Raw genomic sequence first — 27,731 nt, 5'->3', positions numbered from 1 at the left:
GAGCTCTAATGAGGTGGATGAACCTAGAACCTATTATACAGAGTGAAGTGAGTCAGAAAGAGAAAGATAAATATCATATTCTAACACGTATATATATGGAATCTAGAAAATTGGTCCTGAAGAATTTATTTACAGGGCAGCAATGGAGAAACAGACATAGAGAATAGACTTTTGCACATAGGGAGAGGGAAGGAGAGGGTGAGATGTATGGAAAGAGTAACATGGAAACTTACACTACCATAGGAAAAATAGATAGCCAATGGGAATTTGCTGTATGGCTCAGGAAACTCAAACAGGGCCTCTGTATCAACCTGGAGGGGTGGGAGGGGGAGGGGGTGGGGGGAGTTTCAAAAGGGAAGGGATATATGTATACCTATGACTGATTCATGTTGAGGTTTGACAGAAAACAGCAAACTTCTGTAAAGCAATTATCCTTCAATTAAAAATAAATAAATTTTTAAAAACAGAAGGATATGAGATTCATGGTTACAGCAGGTATGGGACTTGGAGTGGAAGAAGATGGTCAAAAGGTACCAGCTTCCAGTTAGAGGATAAACCCACACCAGGGATGTCAGTACCACAAGGTGACTGTAGGTGACTCTGCTGTGTGATATGCAGAAAAGCGAAGAGAGTAAATCCTACGAGTTCTCATCACAAAACGAAAAGTGTTACCCTTTTATAGTATCTCTGCAGAATGATGGATGTTCACTAACCCTGCTGTGGTCATCATTTCACAGCAAATGTAAATCAAACCGCCAAGCTATATGCGTTGAACAGTGATGCACGTCAACCATCCCTTAATAAAACTGGGAAAAGTATAGTAAAAAAGAGGCTGCTACAGAGCCTGATCTACCATGGTGTCCATGAGGATAGAGAGAAGGGAGTGGACTGGGAATATCGGAGCATCGTAACCTGCTGAGGGGTTCAGAGAGGGACCTGTGGGGAAGGAGCAGCAAGGGTTCCTCGAGGCTTCCAACTGAGCAGCCCACACCCGAGGTTTGTGAGATCTTAGTTCCCTAACCAGGGATTGAACCTGGGGCCCTCAGGGAATTCCTGACAGCGGTGTTCTTGATTGGGAAGGGATGTAATTGGCACAGCAGGCTAGGGGTAATAGAAATTCTGTCTTAAATATATTCCGTTTAAATGACTGGGCAGCATCCAAAGAGAAGTATCAGTTGCAGATAATGTGGATCCAGAGCTCAGAAGAGTGGTCCGATTTGGAGGTAGCAACTCAGTGTGTTCCTCATAAAAATGGCATTTAAATCTTGAGAGCATTTCAGATCACCTGGCGAGAGAGAGAAAAGAAGAGATAGAAGAGAAAGGAAAAATTGAAGAACAGAATTTTTCAAAAAAGAGAAAAAGACCCAGAAGCAAACCTTAAGAATCTAATATTCGAAGGTTGACTGGTGTTGGATGAGCCACGTAAAAGACGCTGCCAAAGATGCACCTATGACAAACAGCATATTAAAAAGCAGAGACAGCACTTGCCAACAAAGGTCTATATAGTCAAAGCTATGTTCTTTTTCAGTAGTCATGTACGGATGTGAAATTTGGACCATAAAGAAAGCTGAAAGCCAAGGAATTGATGCTTTAGAACTGTGGTGCTGGAGAAGACTTTTGAGAGCCCCTTGAACTGCAAGGAGATCAAACCAGTCAATCCTGAAGGAAGTCAATCCTGGATATTCATTGGAAGGACTGAAGCTCCTTTACTTTGGCCATTTGATGCAAAGAGCCGACTCACTGGAAAAGACCCTGATGCTGGGAAAAATTGAGGGCAGGAGGAGAAGGGAATAACAGAGGATGAGATGGTTGGATGGCATCTCCCACTCAAGGACATGAGTTTGAGCAAACTCTGGGAAATAGTGAAGGACAGGGAACCCTGGCATGCTGCAGTCCATGGAGTTGCAAAGAGTTGGACATGCCTGAGCAACAGCAACAACAAAGATGTAAAGGGAAAACCATGAAAGTAAGGCAAGAAGGGAGTCTAGGAAGGGTGGTCAGCTGAGCTGGATGCTTTTGGAGGGTTTATAGCACCAAGTGTCCCTTCCATTACCATTTCTGCCTCTCAAAAGGCTTCCCTCCTCCGAAAGCTGGAGAAGGTGACATGACCAAGACTGCTGCTGTTAGAAACCGCTGGTGACCCTGTCCCTGTGTCTAACTCTCTAAGTCCTCATTCTCCTTGTTTTCCATGAGCCTGTGACACCAGGGCTCATCTGGTCTTCTGTGAAGCTCTCTTCTCCATTGAGCTTCCATTTACATAACCCGTTCCTAGCCCCCTACTTTTGAAACAATATACTCCTCTGGCTTTCCTTTTCCTTCTGCCCCTTAAACGCATGGGTTTCCTGAGGAGGTGTCCTGCACCCCTTCTTCACACTCTTGCTTCCACAGTCACCCAGCACCTGATTCCAAAACCCACATCTGACTCAGGCTCTGCTTCTTAATTCCCTGCTAATATGGCTTCCCAGGTAGCAGTAGCGGTAAGGAACCCACCAGCCAAAGCAGGAGATTTTAGAGACAAGAGTTTGATCCCTGGATCGAGAAGATCCCCTGGAGGAGAGCAGGGCAACCCACTCCAGTATTCTTGCCTGGAAAATGCCATGGACAGAGGAGTCTGGTGGGCTACAGTCCATGGGACTACAAAGAGTCAGGCATGACTGAGGTCACACACACACACACACACACAGAATGTCTTGATCAACCACATACTGATATTTGAAAAGCCGTCATTGAAAGTCACTCATCTCTGCTCCCAAACCCTCTCCTTCTTGTTGTCGTCTTTCTATTTAGGGGGCCACATTTTTCACTTGAAATTTTCAAATCCTGTTGGTTTGGTCGTCACCTTCCTTCTGGATGATCAATGGATATGCTCCACCTCGTACCATCCCACTTCCGCTGTTCTGAGTCAATCACCCCATCATTCTACCAGGTCAGGCTTGCCTCGTCTGTCCTGGAGTACAGCCAGAACTCTGTTCTAAGGCACACAAGCAGCCCCTGGAGCAGTTTATCATTAGGGAGACAAGACCCAGAGATCATTTCTCAGACACTCCCTGGTCTAGCATCAGCGTAGCTCCAGTGCAGCTAAGTGCACGTTCCAAAACCCACCCTGTTTATCCCACTGCTGTGCAGCTGTTCATCTGTATCCCCTCCCTGGATCACTCTATCATCTCTATCTCTCAAAATATTACCCCTCTTTCAAAGCCTGGGTATGATGACATCTTCCCAACAAAGCTTCTGCAACTCGCCCAAGCTAGTACTAATCTCTGAATTTGAGCAGCAGATTATTTGTGCTTCCAGCATACCTGTCTTGCCCTATTTTGTGTTTTAATGATTTGTGTGTGACATACTTCCCCTCTTATGCCCTAAATGTCTCAGGAAAGGAGCCATGCACCTCTCATTTTTGTTCCACTACAAATCAAAGCACGCACCCTACACACACCAGGCCTTCAGGAAATGCCTGCCAGGGAAATGAGTGGATAGACTTAATTAACATAAATTATTGTTTTGTGTACTGATCCAGTCTTAAAGCTGAAGAATTGATGCTTTTGAACTGTGGTGTTGGAGAAAACTCTTGAGAGTCCCTTGGACTGCAAGGAGATCCAACCAGTCCATTCTAAAGGAGATCAGTCCTGGGTGTTCTTTGGAAGGACTAATGCTAAAGCTGAAACTCCAGTACTTTGGCCACCTCATGCGAAGATTTGACTCATTGGAAAAGACTCTGATGCTGGGAGGGATTGGGGGCAGGAGGAGAAGGGGATGACAGAGGATGAGATGGCTGGATGGCATCACCGACTTGATGGACATGAGTTTGAGTGAACTCCAGGAGTTGGTGATGGACAGGGAGGCCTGACGTGCTGCAGTTCATGGGGTCGCAAAGAGTCAGACATGGCTGAGCAACTGAACTGAACTGAACTGAAAGCCATGGCGCTATCATTCCTGTATCACTGATGGTTATCCACTTGCTAATCTAGCCTTTCTTTGAATGCACTTAGGAAAGATGGAAAATCGTGTTATAAGGGAGGAACAAGTATGTAGGTTACTCCCTTCCTTAAGCAAAGGGTTCTGTTATGTGTCATGGAAAATTAAAGCACAGTAATAAAATGCGCCAGCCAGACTGCTTGAATAATGATTTAGTGGAAACTGTTCGTGAGTCCTGACTTTCCTCTCAAGTACTTAAGCTGCACGTCCTGTTTATTTGTTTTTAGATAACATTGACCACGATCGGTTATGGAGACAAAACCCCCCTGACGTGGCTGGGAAGGCTGCTGTCAGCAGGCTTCGCACTCCTGGGCATTTCTTTTTTTGCACTTCCTGCTGTGAGTATCTTTGCAAAAATTAAGCACTTCCAGTTGGATTGTAGAGGTTTACTAGCATGAGCTTCCTTTAAACAGTATGCCCTGGAACATAGCTATATGTTTACTGGTATCATTTTTCTGATATAATGTTGACTTTTCTACATATAGCTAGTTGGATAATTTATAAAAATGGTCTTCCCTTGGAGACATTTAACCCAAAAGTTTTCTACCAGCTGGGGCTTTAGGATCTGATAATAATCCAGGTGGCATCACCTCTCAGTCAACATGCTCCTAATACATTGAAAATAGGTATAAAGAGTTAAAGCTGTCCTCCTCTTAAACTGATGGCTCCAGTTAAGTGTGTGAGATGTGAGCTACTGAAGAGATTCATGTGCCCACGTGGAGTGTTTACCTCTTCGGATCCACTTGAGTGAGAAGCACATGGATTTAAAGGGTCTTTAAAATGTCAGATGATTTATTGTTTGTGTCATCATTGATTTTTGTTAACCACCAGTTTCTGTATCGTATCAGAATGAAGAGCACACTTATCTTCTCTTAAGCTTCTGATTATTTTCCCCTGAGTGGATGAAGCCTGTCTTTCTGGTTGTTTTATCCTCTTGTGTCTTCAAAGGCAGTTCGTGAAAATATTTATTACAATTTGCCTCCATCCTCAAGCTCTCTCTTTGGCTCACTCCACCCCTCGTGGGGGAAACGAGCCCAGGAGCAGGAGTGTTAGAGCCGTGGTCGCCATGCTGCTTAAGGAACCAGCGCCTCCGTCTTGCTCTAGACACAGGAAGGCTCACCTCTCAGCCTCAGCCCGAGAGACCCCAGGGCACCCCTCCAAGGAGCCAAGGGGGTGGGGCCTTCAGCACCACAGGCTGAGGTTCCTGGGGCTCCACCTCTGCCCGAGCCCTTTGTCCCTCCCATGAAGCAGTGCTCAGCTTCAGGCTGACTAGGTGGTTGCACCCCAGACCACCCAAAGTCAGAGAAGGGTCCCCAGGGACCATGCATGAGCTCAGGTATCAGATCTCACTTTGAATTTGGGTTCGGTCTCATGCTCCCCAAGTGTGATTGTGTTGGTTTGCTAGGACTGCTGTAACAAGGTGTCACAGACTATCTGGCTTGACCTAACATAGTTCAATTGTCTCGTGGTTCTGGAACTTCCCTGGTGGCTCAGATGGTAAAGCGTCCACCTACTATGTGGGAGACCCGAGTTTGATCTCAGGGTCAGGAAGATCCCCTGGAAAAGTAAATGGCAACACCCTCCAGTAATCTTGCCTGGAAAGTCCCATGGATGGAGGAGCTTGGTAGGCTATGGGGTCACAAAGAGTCGGACACGACTGAGCGACTTCACTTTCTTTCTCATGGTTCTAGAGGTGAAAGTTGAAAACCAAGGAGCTGGCAAGGCTGGTTCTTTCCAAGGGCCCCAAAGGAGAGATGTGTCCAGGCCTCATGGACACCGTCTACTCCCTGTGTCTCCCTCTGTCCATGTCCAAGTCTCCTCCAAAAAGGACACCAGCCACACTGGGTTCGGGCCTGCCATATGAGCTCACTGTGACTTGATCACTTGTGTAAAGACCTTTTCTCCAGATAAGGTCGTACCCTGAGGGCCTGGGGATTAGGACTCCAACCTGTAAATTTTGGACACAAGTCAGCCCGTGACAGACCCTGAGTACATTTATTAATGTCATATATGAAGAGTTATTACACCCAAAGAAAGTTTTTGAAGATCAATTATATAACATAAGTCAAGTGTTTGTCATGAAGAAAACTTTTACAATATATGTGTGTTTCCTGCTGAGACAAAGTGGAAAAAAAGACAGAAAGCCTCTGTCCATTCAGAGTCACGTGAATTCACAACGTCAGCCATGTAGAACAGACACCCACGTGACAGCCAGATTCTCTGCTGGAAAACACCTTACAAACAGCAAAATGCAGTCTTGTGCTTTTTTTCCCAAAATGATGGCACCGAAGATCTGTCGCTGTTGGGTTTAATACTCATCCTGAGGCCACACGTGTAACAGCCCATGTGATCCCTCGAAGAATCGCAGACATGGCGGAGGCCACGTCGGGGCAATTCACTCGCAGGGCAACAGCGTCTGCTGTCTTCCCGGGAGAGATCGGAGTCTTTCATTACCTTCGCTTAATTTAGAGGAAAGTCTGATAAGGTGAGTTCTGTAGTTTCACACTTCTTCAAGGATTGTAACCAGCAATGTGAAAGTAGGCTGGCAGAACAGACACTACACCAGGAAGAGATAATAGCAAGGGACGGAAAAAAGAGCCTGTAAGAAGAGAGCAGAGACAAGTGTTCAAAGGTGTAAAGGCCTGGGCCAATTCACATGAAGGTCAGCCATCTCCAAGCACTGCCTGCATCTCATCCAGCAGGTTGCCCGTCTCCATCCTGAAACCCTGGACCATCATGGCAGAGTCAGTTGTATTGCTGTTAGGTTAAGGGGCAGAGACTAATTAATCATTCCTGAGAAGCTTTCCCAATAAAGTGTTAAGATTTTTTTATGCAAATTAAATCAATTTATGTTGGAAATCAAAGTCTCACTCACCCGTAGCATCCCCTCACAGGGCCAAGCAGAGTAGACTTTACCATGGAGAATTTCACTGCAGCCTCACGGTAGGTGCTGGGTTCTTACTGAATGAATGAAAGATGGTTCATGTTTACCTTTAATAAAAAATTTAAAAAAAAAAGGTGGCCAGAAACACCAGTATGTCCAGTGCACTTGCTGGCTGCAGTGGTGTCGGATTGAAACTAGGGGAACACAGGGGCACTTTGCTAAGAAAGTCAGAATGGATGCTGGGCCTGCCTTCCACCCAGAAAAGAAAGGGCCAAGAAAGAGAAGAACCTTCCCTGTCTTTCCCTGGAAGTAGGATTCTCCTGTACACCACAGAGGCATTCTCCTGCACATCACACAGGCATGCCAGCCACCACCTCGGCTGGGGTCTGTTTCCCTGAGGCCCCATCCCAGGGCCTCAAGATAAGGAGAGTTCTCCTGTATTCTCGGCCGAGAAGCATGAGTGGCATAAGTCCCCACTGCCTTGGAGGGACTGTCTCCACCTACGGACCCTCGCTTCCCTCTTGCTGAGAATATCTTTAACCTGTTTGCCAAGTACAGGGTACAAATCAGCTCTTTTAACCTGGAGGATAACAAGGGTAAATATTTTACATATTTGCCAAGATGTCTTATTTCTATCTGACGTTTATGGAGAACTTCTAAAACTTAAAACCTCGAAGATTATCTCACCTTAGGAAATGAATTAAGACAAAACTCAGTTTCTGAGAATGTGTCTCTGTCGGTCTCGATATTGGAAGGGATGGCACGTTAGCTGTGTTTTACACAGCAGGCTTTATTTTTAACAGACCTGTGTTTCTGTATATGAACTGAGGGCTGAAGGAGATGGCGGAGGACTGGACAGGAGCCGTGAGCAGACGATGAGCAGAGATGGTGTCATGACTGCTGTGATGTACAGTCTGGCTCAAGAGGCCTGCAGCCCACGTGTGCCATCCACTAGTGTGTGTATCTGAGCAATGCCAGCGTGATTTTCACCACATTTTAGCTTGCTTGGCAGGTGCTCAGTTTGTGTTATGCAGGGCCTGTCTTCATTTTCCAAAAGGGATTTAACTCTGAACCTCATATTTACATAATGAATGCTCAAAAATAGTAGCCATTGCTGTTAATTCAATTTCTACAAAAACTAAATTATGCTTCCTATGAGTGGATTATACACATCTATGCATGTAATATAAATACATAATATAAATATATGCTATAAATTCTGCTGTTTCGTAGTCTCTTGTGTGTTTAAGCTTCATGAAAAATGACATTAAAAGAAAAATAAATAAATCTTTCCTAAATGGTCTTAAGAAACAGAAGGAAATTTTGGAGTTGTGACTAACTAAGAGTTGATTTGGATTTGGAAACAGAAGGCCATTTTTATAACCTCTAAATGGAGGGAGATGTTAAAATCCACGAATAAAACCCTACAAACCAGGTTTTCATAAAGCTTCGTTTGTTCAGTCACAACCTGCGTGAGATGAGAACCTCAGACAGGATCAGACAGTCGCTGAGAAAGAGCGATGGAAAACAGACCCTATGACGTTGTTTCTAATTTCACAGTGCAGTTGTGCGTCCTGATTGATGAGGGAGTCTGTCACCGCTCATTAACGGCAATAGTATCAGTGTATAACTGTATTTAAACATAACTGAGTTATTTATTATCTGGTTATCATCACAGAGGTACTCAGAATTGTGGAATTTCAAGGAGAATTCTCTAGTATTCTCACCTGGAAAATCCCATGGACAGAAGAGCCTGGCAGGCTATACAGCCCACAGGGTCACCAGAATCGGACATGACTTAGCGACTAAACTGCCTCAAGATAAGGAGGAAGAGTAAAGGTTATCTAGAGCTCCAAAATATCCTCATCAAGTTGTCATCCACTGAGACCTAACACATCACAGGATGAGACATACCACCCCCTCAGACAGCTCTTACTATCTTTGAGTGACTTCAAACACATAAAGAAAAGAAAAACAGCCGTCCCTTACCTACGGCAAGGAACTGACTCGCAGCTCGTAAGATACCTGGCTATAACCTAAGGGTTAGATTCCTTTAATAAAAAGCTAATAATTTATAGCTAGCAAGTACAATCCCAGACTCAAAAGCAGAGGGCCTCTGCTTCCCACACCAATAAAGTGGAGGCTGAGAGACAAAGCCCAGAGACTGAGCTGAGGGAACTCTGAAGCCAGCCTCGACCTGAGGCTGGCATGAAGCATCTTGATTCCACAAATTTAGACCAAAGCAAACTGAAAATAGGGGACAAATCAAGAGAGCAGGATTTTGGCAGACGGAGACATGATGCAGAAAAAGGCAAACCAGCCGAAAAGCCAGTATAAACGCAGAAGGATCGGCCTAGTTTCACCAGCCCCCAGACCTAATGGGTGAGCCAAAACCAAGAAGGCAAGGCATGCTCCGAGTGTTAAGACTCTGAGGATTAAGACCCAGGAGAGGGGCTTCCCTGGTGGCTTGGTGGTAAAGAATCTGCCTGCCAATGCAGGAGACACAGGTTCAGCCCATAATCCAGGAAGATCCCACGTGCCAAGGAGCAACTAAGCCCGTGCACCGCAACTACTGAGCCTGGGCTCGAGCCCACGGGCCTGGAGCCCACGCTCCACAACAAGAGAAACCACTGCAATGAGAAGACAAAGAACCACAACTAGATAGTAGCCCCCGCTTGCCGCAGCTAGAGAAAGCCCTCACAGTAATGAAGACCCAGCACAAACAAAAACTAATGAGTGAATTAATCAACTTTAAAAAAAAAAGAATTGGGACGATAAGTATGTGCTTCGCATTGACCCGTGCTCTCATCTTTACTGGACAAATAGACAAAATGGAAACATCTCCAAGCCTGAGTGTCTATGTGGCTCATCTAAACTGTCCTTCCGCACTTGCTTTCCTTTGGTAGGCGCAGAATTATAGCATCATGAACAGATCTTAAAATTTAATAAGATCATTCCCCCACCCTTTCATGAACGGGAAGTATAAACTGTAGTAGTTGCCATTAGCATGCTAAAATAGCTCCCAAGTCCGCATCCACAAGACAGTAACAGCTCCCGATTTTAAATCCCCCTCGTCTGTCACTGGATAGGCCTGTTTTCTCTAACTTAGGTGTGAAGAGATGCCACAGAGAGGGCCACGCAAAGGCATTTTTTATTTGGAATTGTGGGGCCTCCTCCTACACCCTAGGAGACTGGAGTGCAGCACCTGGTGATTTCCTGAAGGACAGACATCAAGACCTGTTTCTTGTCCAACCACTTGCCATTGGACAGTGGCATAATAATAGAGGGAATCATGTTTGTTTAGTAAGTAATGAGATTATGGACAGGTCGCATACTGTTTGTCATTTCTCAGACTCTTCTTAAAGGGTTGTTTTTTTTAAAATATTTGTATTATTTAATGATGCTTTGGGGGGAATTTTTTTTTAAGCACTATTTCTGTATTTTGTGACAGGGCATTCTTGGCTCAGGTTTTGCATTAAAAGTACAAGAACAGCACCGCCAGAAACATTTTGAGAAAAGACGGAACCCAGCTGCCAACCTCATTCAGGTAAATGTCAGTGCCCCAGGAACACGGCCCTCCCTGCAGGGGTACTGGGTGGGGAACCATGCTCTCTGTGGCCTCACTTGCAAGAGCTACCCTTTGGTTTTGTTTTTAAACACGAAGCTAGAACTTATTGCGCAGTCTTGGATTTGGTCACGGGCTCCCCACTCCCAAACAGAAAAAGTAATATCTATTTTCAGTCAATGATCCGTGCTTTGTTTGCATCCATTAACCATGCCAGCAAGGCCACAAGAGCTTTGCTGGTGGTTCAGTGGTAAAGAACCTGCCTGCTAATGCAGGAGACCCAGGTTCAATCCCTGGGTCAGGAAGATCCCATGGAGAAGGAAATAGCAACCCACTCCAGTATCCTTGCCTGGAGAATCCCATAGACAGAGGAGCCTGGCAGGCTGCAGTCCATGGGGGTCACAGAGAGTTGGACACGACTTAGCCACTACACAGCAACAACAAGAAGAAAGGCCACACAGATGTTAGCAAGGCCGTGCTGCTCCTGGAATGGCCTAGTTTCATGAACTAGTTGGTGAAACACCATTGATCATTCAGGATGGGGCAGAAAGCCTGCACTGTACTCACCTTCTGCGGCCAGGTGTGTGTGTGGCTGTCTGAAGAACACATTTATTCAGAATGTCAACGTTTAGTACTTGGGGGATCACTTTTAATGCTGTCTACAGCAATAACTAGAAATACTTATTTTAGAAACTGGTGTTATGGAGTCCATCAGTGTTTGAGCACATTGAAAAGTGAAAGTCGCTCAGTCATGTCCGACTCTTTGCAACCACGTGGACTTAGTCCATGGAATTCTCCAGGCCAGAATACTGGTGTGGGCAGCCTTTCCCTTCTCCAGGGGATCTTCCCAACCCAGGGACCGAACCCAGGTCTCCCACATTGCAGGTGGATTCTTTACCAGCTGAGCCACAAGGGAAGCCCTTGAGCACCTTACTTGAAGCTAACTCATAATGTATAGGTTGTTCGGCATTTAATCTCCTTTTCAATAACTCAGGGTTTGCTTCATCAGTAAAGGAATGCTTCTCTTTTTTCCTCCATATCTCTGGGGAGCAGAACCACCCTGGAAAACAGGTTAAAATTTCACTAAATATGTTTTCCTCTGGATCCATGCTGTGGAGTTCATATTTAATTACAGCAGAAATGATTATGTAATATCCTCCCTGCCAGGCAGCAGACGACCCAGAGCTACAGAACCAGAGGCTCTGGGGCGGTGGCTGTGGTTTCCGCAACAGGAACAAGCACGTTGTTCTCACTTACACTGTGGGTTCTGGGAGAGCGAGGGGGTCAGCGACCACAACACAGCAGCCCTCCTGCAGCCTTTGCTTGTGGCTGTGATGCTGGCACCTCCTGCAGAGGTGGGCTGAGGGGAGGAGGGGCTCAGCAACATCAGGAAGGGAGTCCATCTGTTTCTGTGGTGACATCAGGGTGTCAGTGTTTAAACAAAGCTGTTTCGTGACTCCTAATGCGAACCACAGAGGGGCTCTAGTTTTTAACTTTCCAGGTTTTTTTCTTTATTTATTTATTTATTTTTACTTTACAATATTGTATTGGTTTTGCCACACATCAACATGAATCCGCCACGGTTGTACACGTGTTCCCAATCCCAAACCCCCCTCCCATCCCCCCCCCCGCCCCCGGCACCATCCCTCCAGGTCATCCCAGTGCACCAGCCCCAAGCATCCTGCACCCTGCATCGAACCTAGGCTGGCGACTCGTTCCTTATATGATATTATACATGTTTCAATGCCATTCTCCCAAATCATCCCACCCTCTCCCTCTCCCACAGAGTCCAAAAGACTGTCCTATACATCTGCGTCTCTTTTGCTGTCTCGCATACAGGGTTATCATTACCATCTTTCTAAATTCCATATACACGTGTTAGTAAACTGTATTGGTGTTTTTCTTCCTGGCTTACTTCACTCTGTATAATAGGCTCCAGTTTCATCCACCTCCTTAGAACTGATTCAAACTTTCCAGGTTTTAAAGGGGCACCAAAGAGACAGTAAACTCTGTTTTCCTGAAGGAAAGATCCCTGAATAGCAGGAGTTTAAGATCTGAGGCCAAATGATGACGGGTGGTGAAGGAGAGTGTCCGCACCCCAGAGCACACAGAAAACACCCAACAGCAAGCCCCCACCCTGTGGAGCTTAACTGACCATAAGGTGTCCCCACATGTCTAACGCATTTTTCTCCTTGCTGCTTTTCTCTTTCGACTCCTCTTTCATGTATTCATCTTTCAGTTCTTGAAGGATGCTTTCTAGCCTGTGAGTGCAGAATTACTCCCTGGGTTGCTTGCATCCATTTGAGCACAAGCCCTGTCCACCTGGGGAACGTGTTACACACACCTGATCTCAGGAGCACAGCCATGCCGTTGGCGTGGATAATGATCAAATTTATTGAAGATCCTTGTGAAATTGTTTTATTCGCTTTTTTATTTTGTATATTTTCTCAATCAACGTGTGTTCAAAGTAGACACTTCTGTGTACAGATCCTTGATATTTGTGGATATGAAAGGGGACTCTGTCCGAAAACATCTTGGGCCATCCCTGGTCCTGTTGGAATATGAGGCCCCTGCCGAGTTTCTGAGGCTCGGATCCCTTGTGATGACAGAGCTGACAGCTGTGCCCCAACACAGTTGCCAGTAGCTGCAGGTGGCTGCTTACATTTCAGCTCCTGGATGGAACCAACCACATCTCAGGTGTTCACTAGCCAGATGCTGGCTATCGTACTGTATGAGACAGATACAGAGAATAATAGGAGGGAATTTCTGGCCTAACTCATCATTATTAACTAATAAATTGTGGGGGGAAAAAATTTCCAATTGAACTTGAAAACAGATTACATTTCCTGCAAGAAATCTTTGGGCCAGAGGCATTTCTATGCCAACAGCGATACAAAGCTAGGCCAGAACAGCCTTGGATGTCACCCGTAGGAAGCAACGGGGCTGAGCTGATTGCAAAGTTTACTTAAATTTCTAGGTTTCTATTTTATGGAACAGAGTAAGGTAACATATACTGTGATCAATAATTGAACTTGTACCAAGATAGGCAACAATGGAGTAAAATCCTTTTTTTTTTTTTTAATAACTTAAAGCTCTATGTGTTATTCTAAACAAAACAGAATTTAAAATGAAAAGCTCTAAATGTTGAAGAATACCTTTAAACCTAATCATAGTTTCATAAATCAAAGTGGATTCTACCAATTTAAAAAGCAATTGTTGCCCTGTCCAAATGTAATTAATTTATTCAGTCCAACTGTAATTAATTTATTCAGTTCAGTTCAGTCACTCAGTCATGTCAAACTCTTTGAGACCCCATGGACTGCAGCACACCAGGCTTCCCTGTCCATCAACCAACCCCTGGAGCTTACTCAAACTCATGTCCATTGAGTCAGTGATGCCATCCAATCATCTTATCCTCTGTCATCCCCTTCTCCTCCTGCCTTCAATCTTTCCCAGCATCAGGGTCTTTTCAAATGAGTCAATTCTTTGCATCAGGTGGCCAAAGTATTGAAGCTTTAGCTTCAGCATTAGTCCTTCCAATGAATATTCAGGACTGATTTCCTTTAAGATGGACTGGTTGGATCTCCTTGCAGTCCAAGGGACTCTCAAGAGTCTTCTCCAACACCACAGTTCAAAAGCATCAGTTCTTCAGTACCCAGCTTTCTTTATAGTCCAACTCTCACATCCATACATGACTACTAGAAAAACCATAGCTTTGACTAGCCGGACCTTTGTTGGTGAAGTAATGTCTCTGCTTTTTAATATGCTCTCTTGGTTGGTCATAGCTTTTCTTCCAAAGAGCAAGCGTCTTTTAATTTCATGGCTGCAGTCACCATCTGCGGTGATTTTGGAGGCCAAGAAAATGAAGTCTGTCACTGTTTCCATTGTGTCCCCATCTATTTGCTGTGAAGTGATGGGACTGGATGCTATGATCTTAGATTTCTGAATGTTGAGTTTTAAGCCAGCTTTTTCACTCTCCTCTTTCACTTTCATCAAGAGGCTCTTCAGTTCCTCTTTGCTTTCTTCCATAAGGGTGGTGTCATCTGTTACTGATATTCCAGATTATTGATATTTCTCCCGGCAATCTTGATTCCAGTTTGTGCTTCATCCAGCCTGACATTTTGCATGATGTACTCTGCATGTAAATTAAGAAAAGCAGGGTGACAACATGCAGCCTTGACGTACTCCTTTCCCAATATGGAACCAGTCTGTTGATCCATGTCCAGTTCTAACTGTTGCTGCTTGACCTGCATACAGATTTCTCAGGAGGCAGGTAATGTGGACTGGTATTCTCATCTCTTTAAGAATTTTTCACAGTTTGTTGTGATCCACACAGTCAAAGGCTTTGGCGTAGTCAATAAAGCAAAATTTTTCTTTTTTGATGATCCAAGGGATGTTGGCAATTTGATCTCTCGTTCCTCTGCCTTTTCCAAATTCAGCTTGAATTAATTTATTAGATTCAAAAATAATAATAAAATTATTGAATATGTTCATTGTTTTTCCTTGCTGTAACCCCTAGTCAGGGCTTTATGCTTTGTTTATAGATTATTGGAATTTATTTGAAGCATGCTTTAGATTAAAAAGCAAGCTTCACTTGCTGATCCATCCATTTTCTTACCCAATTAACCTACCTTGGTTTGCTGATCACACGAAGCATCAAGGCCAAGACCAGTCTCATCTGTTTGGGGCCAGAGTTGCTGTCTGTGTAAAGGGCACTGGAGAGGCCCAGAATGCTCTGTCATTCGGACAGCAAGGCAACTAAATTAACAGCAATTCAGGGTTTTATATAAAAGTTTAAAACTTCAGCAGCTTGCAACAAATTTAGTTGCATCAGTGTCTTTGCATGATTCATTTAAGTTAACGTTTCCTTTCAAGTAGACCTGTCTGGGAAAAGAAAGCAACTATCAGTGATGTTTAGAATACCTACCCAATGTCACCACTCATATTAATAATGTCTGAGACTTGTGATGTGCCTCTTGCGGTGCAGTGTGTTTCTACTCCATTCTGTCACTTGATCCCCAGGACAAGCCTAGAAAGAGGTAGGACTCAAGTCCTTGGTGTTGGAATCTGAATTCAGTGCTCTGGAATCTGAATTCCACTGTACTGGATGTATCCAGTGCCTCATAGATATGTCTCTGAAGGCTGGGGATTAGTATTTCAAGGTCCTTCAGAAGTTCCATGTGAGGAGTTTCCTTCTAGAGAGATTGCACCAGTTCAGGGTGGAGCCAAGGTACTTTGTAGGAAACAGAGACAGGTGGATGAAATAAGCATGTGAAATGAATGCTGACAGGGGGCTTATTTTCCTGAGGGAAGAGATAGAAGATGCTGTTCTAGGGTTTCTCTGGGGGTCTAGTGGTTGAGAGCACCCCTTGCAGTGCAGGGGATGCCAGCCCTATTCCTAGCCTGGGAAGACTCTGCATGCTGTGGAGCAGCTGTGCCCGTGTGCCTAACAGCTGAAGCTCACGTGCCCAAGAGGCTGTGCTCAGCAGCAGAAGCCACTGCAATGAGCAGCTGTGCACTTCCACCACTCGACCAGTGAGCAGTTCCCCATCACCACAGCTAGAAAAAGCCTGTGCAGAAACAAAGACCCAGCACAGTTAAGAAATACATAAAACACTTTCAGAAAAGAATTGCAATTTCATATATATATATATATATATATAAAAGAAGATGCTGTTCTGGAGAAATGAGTTGGCCCCAAAGAAAACAAACTGTGTGTTGAAACTTTGGCTCCCTCCCATGAAAGAATTGAGGCTTTATCCCATTACCCTAAGGTGACGCCCCTAAAGTAAACTCAGACCACTGACACAGAGCTTGTACGTCTTTTGTAATGCTGCAGTCATAAAGAAGGACAGATGCTGAAAAAAAATCATCCTAGATATGAAAAACATGACTTCAGAAAAAGAAGAAAACAGAAAAGGAGATAAAACTGAAAACCTAGAAAAGTAGAATAAAAAGAGGTTAAAAAAGAAACAAAAAAGTTGGAAATTTGGATAACCACTCCAGGAGATCAAATATTCAGCCAACATAAATACTTCACAAAGAGTACAGGGAAACTGAAGGTGGCATTTTGTCAAAAAAATTTTATATTCTGGATCTCCAGAACTGAAGGACAGGAGTGGCCACAATAAAAGACTCCCCCACCCCTGCAAGGGCTCAGCACTGATAACAAAAAGCTTCACAGGATACCCTTGTGAAATATGAGAACTCTTGCGAGAAAGTGAATCCTAAATGCTTTCTGAGCGGAACATACCCAAAGGGTTCTGAATCTATAGTGCATGGATTTCTCATTAATAACCTTAAAATTAGAAGACAGTGGAACAATAGTTTCAAAATTGTAGAGGAAAATTATTTCCAATGTAGAATTTTTTATCCAGCCATAATATTCATAGAGTGTGACAGTCATATAAAGACGTTTTCAGATATGCAAAATCTCAACATTTTACCTACCATTTACCCTTACGCAAGAAGCCAATATATATATTTTACATTTTCCTTATCCATTCATCTGTTGATGGCCACTTGGGTTGTTTCCATGTCTTTAATTGACTATACCTAGGACCACAGCCTTGTCTAACTCAATGAAACCAAGCCATGCCTGCAGGGCAACCCAAGACAGGCGGGTCATGGTGGAGAGGTCTGACAGAATGTGGTCCACTGGAGAAGGCAATGGCAAGCCACTTCAGTATTCTTGCCTTGAGAACCCCATGAAGAGTATGAAAAGACAAAATGATAGGATACCAAAAGAGAAACTCCCCAGGTCATTAGGTGCCCAATATGCTACTGGAGATCAGTGGAGAAATAACTCCAGAAAGAATGAAGGGATGGAGATGAGATGGCTGGATGACATCATGGACTTGATGGATGTGAGTCTGAGTGAACTCCGGGAGATGGTGATGGACAGGAAGGCCTGGCGTGCTGCGATTCATGGGGTCGCAAAGAGTCGGACACGACTGAGCGACTGAACTGAACTGAACTGAACTGAACTAACCTGAATTGGCTATACAGCTGTAAGTAGAATTACTGAATCATATGGCGGTTCTGTTTTTAATTTTCTGAGGAACCTCCATACTGGTTTTCTTTGCAGTGTATATACATATATATGTGTGTGTGTGTGTGTGTATATATATATATATATATATATATATATATATATATATATATATATGTTGCAACAACACGGATGGACCTAGTTATTATACCAAGCGAGAGAGCCAGGCAAAAAGACAAATACACATGGTCTCGCTTATATGTAGAATCCAGAGGTTTTTTTTTTAATGTCCATCTAGAAACAGAAGCAAAAAGTGATTGCCAGTAGCTGGAAGGTGGGGAAATAGGATAAAAGGGTACAAGCTCTCAGCTATAAGAATCAATAAGTTCTAAGGATCTATGTGAAACATGGGGACTGTCATTGATAACCATGTTGTATAACTGAAATTTGCTACAACTATAGAACTTAAATGTTCCACACCAAAAAGAGACAAATATGTGAGGTGATGGATTGCCTAGATGACGGAGATTCTTTCAAAATGTATACGTACGTTAAACCGTCATGATGTAAACTTTGAAGATTTCACAATTTTATAAGTCAACTATGCCTCAATAAAGCAGAAGTCCAAAAAAGAAGGAGAAGGAAAAGGTGCTTGAATTGATCCTCCAAAACAAGGAGATGAACCAAGAGAGGAAGGTAACATGGGATCCAGGGAACAAGAGATCCCACACAGGAAGGAGAGCCGCGGAGCCAGGGAGCTCAGGGCGGGCCTGGGGACAAGTCATCAGGGAGATACAGTGGACTCACAGCTTTCTCAACATAGCTGATGAGTAGAATTTTAGACTGCTGTTTTGCCTCATAGATACATAAAGGCAAATCAATACATTAAAGTAGGGTAATACTAACTCTACAAAGTCTACCTAGACAGCATATTCAAAAACAGAGACATTGCTTTGTCAACAAAGGTCCATCTAGTCAAGGCTATGGTTTTTCCAGTGGTCATGTATGGATATGAGAGTTGGACCATAAAGAAAGCTGAGCACCGAAGAATTGATGCTTTTGAACTGTGATGTTGGAGAAGACTCTTGAGAGTCCCTTGGACAGCAAGGAGATCCAACCAGTCCATCCTAAAGGAAATCAGTCCTGAATATTCATTGGAAGGACTGATGCTGAAGCTGAAACTCCAATACTTTGGCCACCTGATGCAAAGAACTGACTCATTGGAAAAGACCCTGATGCTGGGAAAGATTGAAGGCAGGAGGAGAAGGGGACAACACAGGATAAGATGGTTGGATGGCATCACCGACTCAATAGACACGAGTTTGAGTAAACTCCAGGAGTTGGTTGATGGACAGGGAGGCCTGGTGTGCTGCAGTCCATGGGGTCGCAAGGGTTGGACACGACTGAGCAACTAAACTGAACTGAACTGAACTCTACAAAAAGCCAAAATTAATTATACAGGAAAGAAAATAGTAGTCAACGGTACATCACATTTCTGAGCTAGGAACCATAGTTATGTGGTCAAGTAATGCAAGCATAACTGAACGTTAACTAGAATTAACTAAAAATTGTCGGTAGGATGAGAACAGGGACACGTGTACATGGCTATGTCATTATCTTCTATGGTAAGAAAATTTTAAAAAACCTCAAAGAGATATGAGAGCAATCCCTAAAATAAGGATTCTTAAAATTAAAAGCAAAAGCTATAAAAATTGAAGGGATTGCCATTAAAGAACAAAAATGTGTAAGAAGTACATTGGGAAGAAAAAGAGATGACTGGTTTTTACCCTAAATATTTTTGTTCTCCAGCTTCTTAAATTCTGTACCTTGAAAAATTGTTCCATGTTAGTTATACCTTTGGATGATCAGCCACAATTAAGATTTCCAGAAATAATTAAATGTGCCATAGCTATAATACTCCAGACAGTACAAACTACTAAATCCTCCCTAAAGCATAATTACACTGGCATGGTGCTCATCATTAGAGACCAACGTTTGAACTTGTTTGGCTGCCTCAAGCCTCGGGTTGCATGGTAAACGGTAAACCTGGTTTTCATTTGGCTTCTTGCTGACTCATCCGTGAGAGTGCGTGTGTGCCATATAAATTAAGTCCCTCAGGGCAATTTCTTGCTAACCGCCGTGTCATTTTAGCCTTGAAGAGAGGAGCACTGGCTCCTGGATCACATGCCTGTCGCCTTGGGTTCAGCTCCAAGAAGCGATTAGCTGAGGAAGAGCTGAGGAGAGGACAGAGGTATTGGAGGGTGAGAATAATAGACCCGCTCTGCTGCCACTTCAACTGCTGACTAGCATCAGCCCTCAGGCAGGGCCCACTGGCTTCCCTGTTCTCCCATTTACAATATATTTTCAGGAGAAGCATAATGGAGGGAATAGAGGTTAGCTGTTGAGATAAATTTGATAGAAAAAGAGTAAGAAGCCAGATCTCATTTTTAAGAAAATGTTCAATTTTCTAAAAGTGGCCTCTTTTGCCCCTCGTTCTTTATAACATTGGCAGGTAATGTCTTGGTCCCTTTTGTTTTTTTTTGTCGTACTGTTGTTTCAGATTTTTTTCACTTTTATCTAATAATGCTCAGACCTGCTGTATACTTCTTACTTCTACATGAGTCCTTCTTCCAAAGTATCTGAGTTCACATACCTCTGACTCCTTCCATGCAAGTTGTCTTATTAAAGCCACGTGGGTGGGGATGGCCTTCACGAGCCTTCCCTGTAGAAGTTGGTGTTCTCTCACTCAGTCGTATCCAGCTCTTTGTGACCCCATGGACTGCAGCACGCCAGGCTTCCCTTCACTAGCTCCCAGAATATGTTCAAATTCATGCCTATCAAGTCGGTGACGCCATCCAACCATCTCATCCTCTGTCACCCGCTTCTCCTTCTGCCTCAAATCTTTCCCAGCATCAGGGTCTTTTCCAGTCAGTTGGCTCTTTGCATCAGGTGGCCAAAGTGTTGGAGCTTCAGCTTCAGCATCAGTCCTTCCAATGAATATTCAGGGTTGATTTCCTTGAGAATTGACGAGTTTGATCTCCTTGCAGTCCAAGCGACTCTCAAGAGTCTTCTCTAGCATCACAGTTCGAAAGCATCAATTCTTCGGCTGCAATAATAAAACCATGTGTCATTACTCATTACTCTATATCACTTGTAGATTGTGTTTGTACAGTATTTGCCAAAATCAATGTTTCAAGATGATACAGTAATTGCTTTGTTCTCTATAAGATGCCATGATGCAAAGCATAAGTCTTGAGAGATTTGTAGGTTATATCAGCATGAGCTGTGTGAGGAAGGCTCTGGGCAAGGAAGTAGCATCAATTATTTAAACCTTTCTCAATAACATAAAACCCCTCGGGTCCTACTATATATTTCCCCGCTTTTTTCTATCACTCTGGAGCATATTACTGAAGTATAAGGTGCTTGAGGAAGGCAGCACAGCTCCTAGAAAGCTGCGCTGCCTGTCCCCAGCAACCAGCGGAAGGGCAGACCAGGCCAGCACTCCAGGGCCCCAGGGTCCCCCCTCCCGCAGGGAGGCTCCACACTGCCTGCTAACAGCAACGATAGGCTGCCCTGCTTTTGTACTTTGGGGAAGTAGAAGCACACGGTATGTACCCTTCTGTGTCTTGTTTCTCTTACTCAACAGTATTCATGTAAAGTTCATCCGCATTGTTGGGCATAGTTATAGTGGATGGTTCCTGTGTGATGCTCCACTGTGTTAACATACCACAGCCCCCCTGTTCATTGTCCTGACAGCTGCTTAAACATTCCTGACTTTGGTTTATTAGGAAGGCTTCCCAGGTGGCTCTAGTGGTAAAAAAAAAAAAAAAAAAAAAAACCTCACCTGACAATGCAAGAGACCACATAAGAGACGCGGGTTCTATCCCTGGGTCCAGAAGATCCCCTGGAGAAGGGCATGGCAACCCACTCCAGTATTCTTGCCTGGAGAATCCTGAAAGGTTGTTGTTGAATTATGACGCCGGGATTCTTGGCCCCCATAGGAGAAGAATTCAATCTGGGGCCAGAGACGAGGCTTGATCCCTCAGACCTTTTGTGTAACAAAGTTTTATTAAAGTATAAAGGAGATAGAGAAAGCTTCTGACATAGGCATCAGAAGGGGGCAGAAAGAGTACCCCCTGCTAGTCTTTAGCTGGATGTTATATAGTTATCAGTAGTCTGTTAATGAAATAAAGGAATGTCTCAAAACTTAGAATGGCACCAGGCCCCTCACCCATAGGATGTATTTGGGGATAATCTTGGCTCCAAATGGTTCATCTTGGGCCATAAAAGGATTAACTTGAATCTTGAAGAAGGGCAAGCACCATACAAATAGTGTCATTTACATAGATTAGAGGAACAATATCAGAGTATAGCATACTGGTTTATCAAGTAGGTTCTGAGCCAAAAGGCGGAACTGACTTGAAGACAGAGTTTGGGGTAAATGCATAGTATATTAGCATAGCCTAAGATAAACATTTCCATAAGAAAAAGGCATTGGTTAACTTCAGGTGAAACCAGGTGTCATGGCAACACAGAATTTTAAGAGAAACCTCCTTTTAAATTTGTATAGAGAAGGAAAAGATATCGCTACTTTGTTTCCTCCTGCCGCTTAAGAGAGAGAAAAATGTCTGACACTTGCAGGCTGTTTCCTCCATTTGGAGACCCCTGGCCTTCCTGCCTGTTACCCTCTCAATCCTGTGGACAGAGGAGCCTGGTGGGCTACAGTCCATACAGCCACAAAGAGTTGGACACGACAAAAGCAACTTAGCCTGCACATACACTGTTTAGATATGGAAAACAAACAAACCTATGATTACCAAAGGGGCAAGGTGCAGGGCAGGATTAAATTGAGAGTTTAGGACTGACATATGCATGATACTATATAGAAAATAGATGAAGAGAGACCTACGGTATAGCACAAGAAACTGCACGCAGTCCTCTGTGATAACCTGTATGGGAAGAGAATCTGAAAATAACTAGATATATGTGTAACAGAATTACTTTCCGATACCTAACACAACAGTGTACATCAACTCTACTTCAGTTTTTTTAAAGGGCTAGAGCTGGTTAGACTCACAGGTAGAGAGAACAGCATATTAATAGTGGCTACCAGTGGAGAGGGGAGGGGCAAGATAAAGGTAGGGGATTAAGAGGTACAAACTATTATGTATAAAATAAATAGGTTACAAGGCTGTGTTGTGCAACATGGGAATATAGCCGATAGTTTATTTTTTATAATTTTATTTCTTTGTTTACTCATTTACTTTGGGCTTCGCTGGGTCCTCGTTGCTTGGCGCCAACTTTCTGTAGTTTCGGCGAGCAGGGGATACTCCCGTTTGTAGTGCAGGGGCTTCTCATTGCCGGTGGCTTCTCTTGTTGCGAAACACAGGCTCTAGCCACTCGGGCTTCAGGAGCTGCAGCACACAGTCTCGGTAGTTACAGTTCACGGATTCTGAAGTACTGGCTCAGAAGCGGTGACACATGGCTCAGCTGCTCCATGGAATCTTCCCGGATCAGGGATCTAACCTGTGTCCTCTGCATCGGCAGGCATATTCCTATCCACTGTGCCACCAGGGAACTCCAAGCCAATATTTTATAACTATAAATGAAACATAAACCTTTAAAAATTGTGAATCACTCACTATATTGTATACCCGTATATTATGCACCAACTTCAGTTCAGTTCAGTTCGGTCCGGTCGCTCAGTCATGTCCAACTCTGAGACTCCATGAACTGCAGCACACCAGGCCTCCCTGTCCATCACCAATTCCCAGAGTTCACTCAGACTCATGTCCATTGAGATGGTGACGCCATCCAACCATCTCATCCTCTGTTGTCCCCTTCTCCTCCTGCCCTAAATCTTTCCCAGTATCAGGGTCTTTTCCGGGCCAAAGTATTGGAGTTTAAGCTTCAGCACCAGTTCTTCCAATGAACACTCAGGACTGATCTCCTTCAGAATGGACTGGTTGGATCTCCTTGCAGTCCAAGGGACTCTCAAGAGTCTTCTCCAACACCACAGTTCAAAAGCATCAATTCTTCTGCACTCAGCTTTCTTTATAGTCCAATTCTCACATCCATACATGACTACTGGAAAAACCATAGCCTTGATTAGACGGACCTTTGTTCACAAAGCAATATCTCTGTTTTTAATATGCTGTCTAGGTTGGTCATAACTTTCCTTCCAAGGAGCAAGCATCTTTTAATTTCATGGCTGCAATCACCATCTGCAGCAATTTTGGAGCCCCCAAAAATAAAGTCAGCCACTGTTTCCACTGTTTCCCCATCTATTTGCCATTTACTTCAATAAATAAATAAATAGGATAATTAATATTAAGGTTAAAAAGAAATAGTGCTGTTTACAACATTATAGTGTACCTCTTTTGATGAACTTATAAGCATATCTGTTAAATATAGATATAAAAGTGAGTAGCTGTACTATAGGGTATTTATACTTCAGCTTGAATAAATATGGCCAAAGTTTTCCAAATTAGTTATATCAATTTTAAGTCTTTTTTTCTGCACACATTCATTCAATGATCATCTCATGGAAAGGAATATTATTAGATTACTGTTTTCTTCATTGTAGGTTTCAAAATCATGAATGAGGGTCAGACAGCAGGATTATGACCTGTTTATATGAATTTGCCATGCAAAATAGAATGTTTTGATTTATGACTTTAAAATTTTCCTCTCAGGAGAATAGATTAAACACTTGGTCCCTAGAGATGTTTGCAGACTTACTGCAAAGGAAGAAATTCACCAAAATCTCTGTAGTCGAGTAAGTTCAGGCAATCTCACTGATAGTTCAGAGGGAAGCTTCCAACACCAGTCACCAAGCAGGCAGCAAGGACCAGGGAGGGATGCTAAGACCAAGAACCAGGCAACCTGAGATGATGTCTCACCTCTGCCAACCTTGTGTTAACTTCTTGATTTCTCTGAGCCTTTATTTTCTCATTTACAAAATAGGGGTCTTAACCCACACTCCAATTTGTGAGAGTTACCTGAAAATACTTCGTATCATATGTATGGGGTATAATTATGTGAAGTAGACCAAGCTTGTGTTTTATGTCAAAGAGCTATGAACGTGTTCTTAGATGCCAGCATTAAATCCTTGTGTGCTTTGTGGTCATATTCCTGAAAATACATTGCCCCACCTTGTTTAACAGTGCCTTCATTGTTAGCATTAGAAGTACTGTGTGGTTCAGCCTCAAGGGATTTCAGTATATCACTAACATGCCCTGGTGGTCAGCAGTTAACCAGCTAGCTTACTAATTAATTTACCAATTGGACTACGGATGTCCTTTTTCTCACAAGGGGTGATGAAGTGTGTGCTCCCAGGAGGCATGGTCACCTCCCATGTCCCCCCCAACCAGTCCCAAAACTCCTGTGTTAAGCTTTGCAGTGCTTTTACTTTTGATACGAGTTACTTTGAAAAGCAGTTCTTCAGATGTGATGGAGTATGCATGACAGTTAGGCAAAAATGCCAGAGTCTTCTTCAACTCAGGTGTTTATCGGGCTGAACATGACAAGGAAAAGATGCTTCATCTGTATGAATTTGCTTATCTCCTCCTCATCGCATTCTCTCCCCTTCTCTCTTTTTTCTTTCTTATGTCCCCATGTGTGCCGTGTGCAGTGCGTTTGGCGTAGTTACGCAGCCGATGAGAAATCTGTCTCCATTGCAACCTGGAAGCCGCACCTGAAGGCCTTGCACACCTGCAGCCCCACCAAGTAGGTGTCAGTGTGACAGTCGGTGCTGTAGCTGAGTCTCCTTAAGTTTGTGAAACAAACCGCACACACACAACCACACACATACCCATAAACACACATATATACAACTTGTCGATTCGAGGAGTGTCTTATTCTCTGTTGTTTTTTGAAATTCAAACCTATTTGGTAACAACAGCTCAGGTATAAAACTGAATGGACTCAGCATTATTGCTCACCATCCACAGATTGGGCTTAAAGGTGAAAAGAATCTAAACTTTATGAAGATTTATTTTTACTGTTTCATGCTTATTTTCTAACATCTCATTTCATAAAGCCCACCAGAATTCCTAAGGTAAGTGCTGTGGTTCTGGAAAAACCAGTGACTGTTAAAACGCGCCCCATCACCTGACCCAACAAAAGGCTGTTTGGGAAGCATTGTGTCTGCACATTTAAGGCCCTCAAGGTCATTCCTCCCTGAGGGACCCCTTACAGGACAGGTGTTGAGCTTCACTTGCACATCAAACAGACATCAGTCACGAAACAAGAGAAGTGGGCACAGTGAGGTGAGGGGAGCACTCCAGTACAGTTTGGGGTTAGTGTTCTAAATTTAAAGAGACCTTACCTCCATTCATATGTTCTCCGCCAAACAGGTCACCTGGCTATGCTTCAGCACAGGGAAGTTGCAACCCCCTGTGCTTGGAAGGGAGGCGGCTGGGAAGATGCTGCACAGACTGAGGGCTGCCACAGCATCTTTAATTCCTAAACAATCCCTAGTCCCAGAAGCCTGGACTCTGGTTCAGCTGACACACTAAACCATAATCACCATCTGATTAAAGAAATCCTCAGTGAAACTAGCAAAGCTGGTAAGCCAGAGACGGGCTCCCTGTGAGTCACCCGCTGGACTAGTGGTCAGTCCCTGGATTGTTCAGAGTGCATTTGAGCACCTGCTGTCTCCTTTCAGAGCCCATTAAAGCCTTAGTCCCAGGGGCCTCGTGGAATTGGAGGTAGCTGATGACTGTGATGGTCCGAGAAAACTCTTCTTACAGAGTGCAGGAGAATCAGCTGGGGAAGCCCTCACAGCTGGTTCCCTGGAGCCACTGTCTCCCAGGAGATCTGTGGGACCATTGTTAACTCATGGGATCTGTGACAATGCTTCCCTGCACTGCCCTGAGCCTGGGGTTCACATCCATAGGTGATGATGAGAGCTGGCCAAGGTCACCTCTGACCCTACGGGGGAGGTCAGGGTCACACCTGTGCCAACACCTGCGACAGAGATGTGCTGACCCAGGATGCTGGAGGGGGCGCAGTCTCAGTGGGGATAGAATCCACTTTTCATTCAAATCTCAGAATTCAGTGAAATTCCCCTTATTCAGTATTAGATTCTTTCAAAGTTTTAGTATTTTAAAACAAAAAAGGAATATAACTGGTGTGCCATCTGTGCCTTGAGTATATATGAATCAAAAACGGGAATTGTATAGAAAGTGTGTGTCTCATCTCCAGGAAGGTTGCTGGGGAATGTGTAAGAGGTAGGCAAGTGGGATAAAAAAAAAAAAGGAAAACAAAACAAAAGAAGAAGGCTCTCGAGTGACAGGAGAGCGTGGGCTATTATTTTATTATGTGTGATTATTTGGCTTCCCACTTCCTACCGTTTTTGGTTTCAAAGCCATCCTGAAACCTGGAAAAGCTATTCAGTAATGAGTCAAATTCTTGCAGTGCATAAATTCTTGTTTTCCTCCCATGGCTTCTTTTTTTTCTGAGATTTCCCCTATTTTTAGTGGGAGTGGAGAAATTTGTGCACATACCTGCCTTCATCCTGCCCACTGTGGCCACCAGCACCCTCCCCTCCCTCTCTTCTCCCTGACCCCCAGGAGCCTCTGGGTCTCAGCCTTATTTATGAATGACAGGTGTGTGCCCAGGAGGACAACAGCCACTGCAAAGCTCCTCTCCCTTCAGTTCATAGTTTATTGTCCCAAACTGCATGGTCCTTAATCCTTGCTGTTATTGTCGTTTTTTGTTAAACCATTGAAAACATGATGGTTAATTATGGACTCTTTCTCAAGAAAAATGTTCAACGCCCCAAAATCAAAATTTTGCCTACAGTTTTAATGTATTTACAAACTCACCGAAGACAAGTTCAGAACCTTTGCTTTAGGAACAATCCTGCTTTAATCAAATGTGTAGGTTTGTGAGGAGGCTAATTTACAGTGACTGAGAGGGATGATTTTACATTCGTAACTAACTGGCTTGCTGACTGCAGAGTGATGTAGTAAGAAACAGATCGAAACTTCTTCTTCACATCATGAATTTCCTAGAGTGTTTCAGGTTAAGAATCTCTGGAGGGTAAGTTCATATACTCATTCATGGGTTCATGCAGACTTGAGCACAGTCCAGGAGGAAGGGATTTCCCTCTGCCTTTCTAGGTCCTTCCAGATGGTCTAAGAAGTAAGTTGACGTGAGACAGATTAACAGGAGAAAATCAAGTGTTTAGCAATGCGTTCACATGAGAGGGACCCAGGAGGACTGAGTGACTCGACAAAAGTGCCAAAGCCCTCTCCTTAAACACCACCTTCAGCTGAAGACGAAGGAGGCGGTCGGGTCTGGTTTGGGAG

The 27,731-nt window shown here is 43.9% G+C and overlaps 1 protein-coding gene across 3 annotated transcripts in view; it reads left to right on the top strand.

Annotated features, from left to right (window-relative positions):
* KCNQ5 (potassium voltage-gated channel subfamily Q member 5) overlaps positions 1 to 27,731 on the top strand; it is a 632,727-nt gene that overhangs the window by 512,728 nt on the left and 92,268 nt on the right. For all 3 annotated transcript variants that reach the window (XM_069599473.1, XM_069599474.1, XM_069599472.1), the window contains exons 6-8: positions 4,203 to 4,313; positions 10,311 to 10,406; positions 25,049 to 25,143. In XM_069599473.1, the coding sequence (XP_069455574.1) occupies positions 4,203 to 4,313; positions 10,311 to 10,406; positions 25,049 to 25,143 (302 nt within the window). The remainder of the gene's footprint in view (positions 1 to 4,202; positions 4,314 to 10,310; positions 10,407 to 25,048; positions 25,144 to 27,731) is intronic.

This window comes from Ovis canadensis, chromosome 9 (genome assembly GCF_042477335.2).
Source record: "Ovis canadensis isolate MfBH-ARS-UI-01 breed Bighorn chromosome 9, ARS-UI_OviCan_v2, whole genome shotgun sequence".
Lineage (NCBI taxonomy): Eukaryota > Metazoa > Chordata > Mammalia > Artiodactyla > Bovidae > Ovis > Ovis canadensis.
This window is presented reverse-complemented; position numbering and strand designations above follow the sequence as displayed.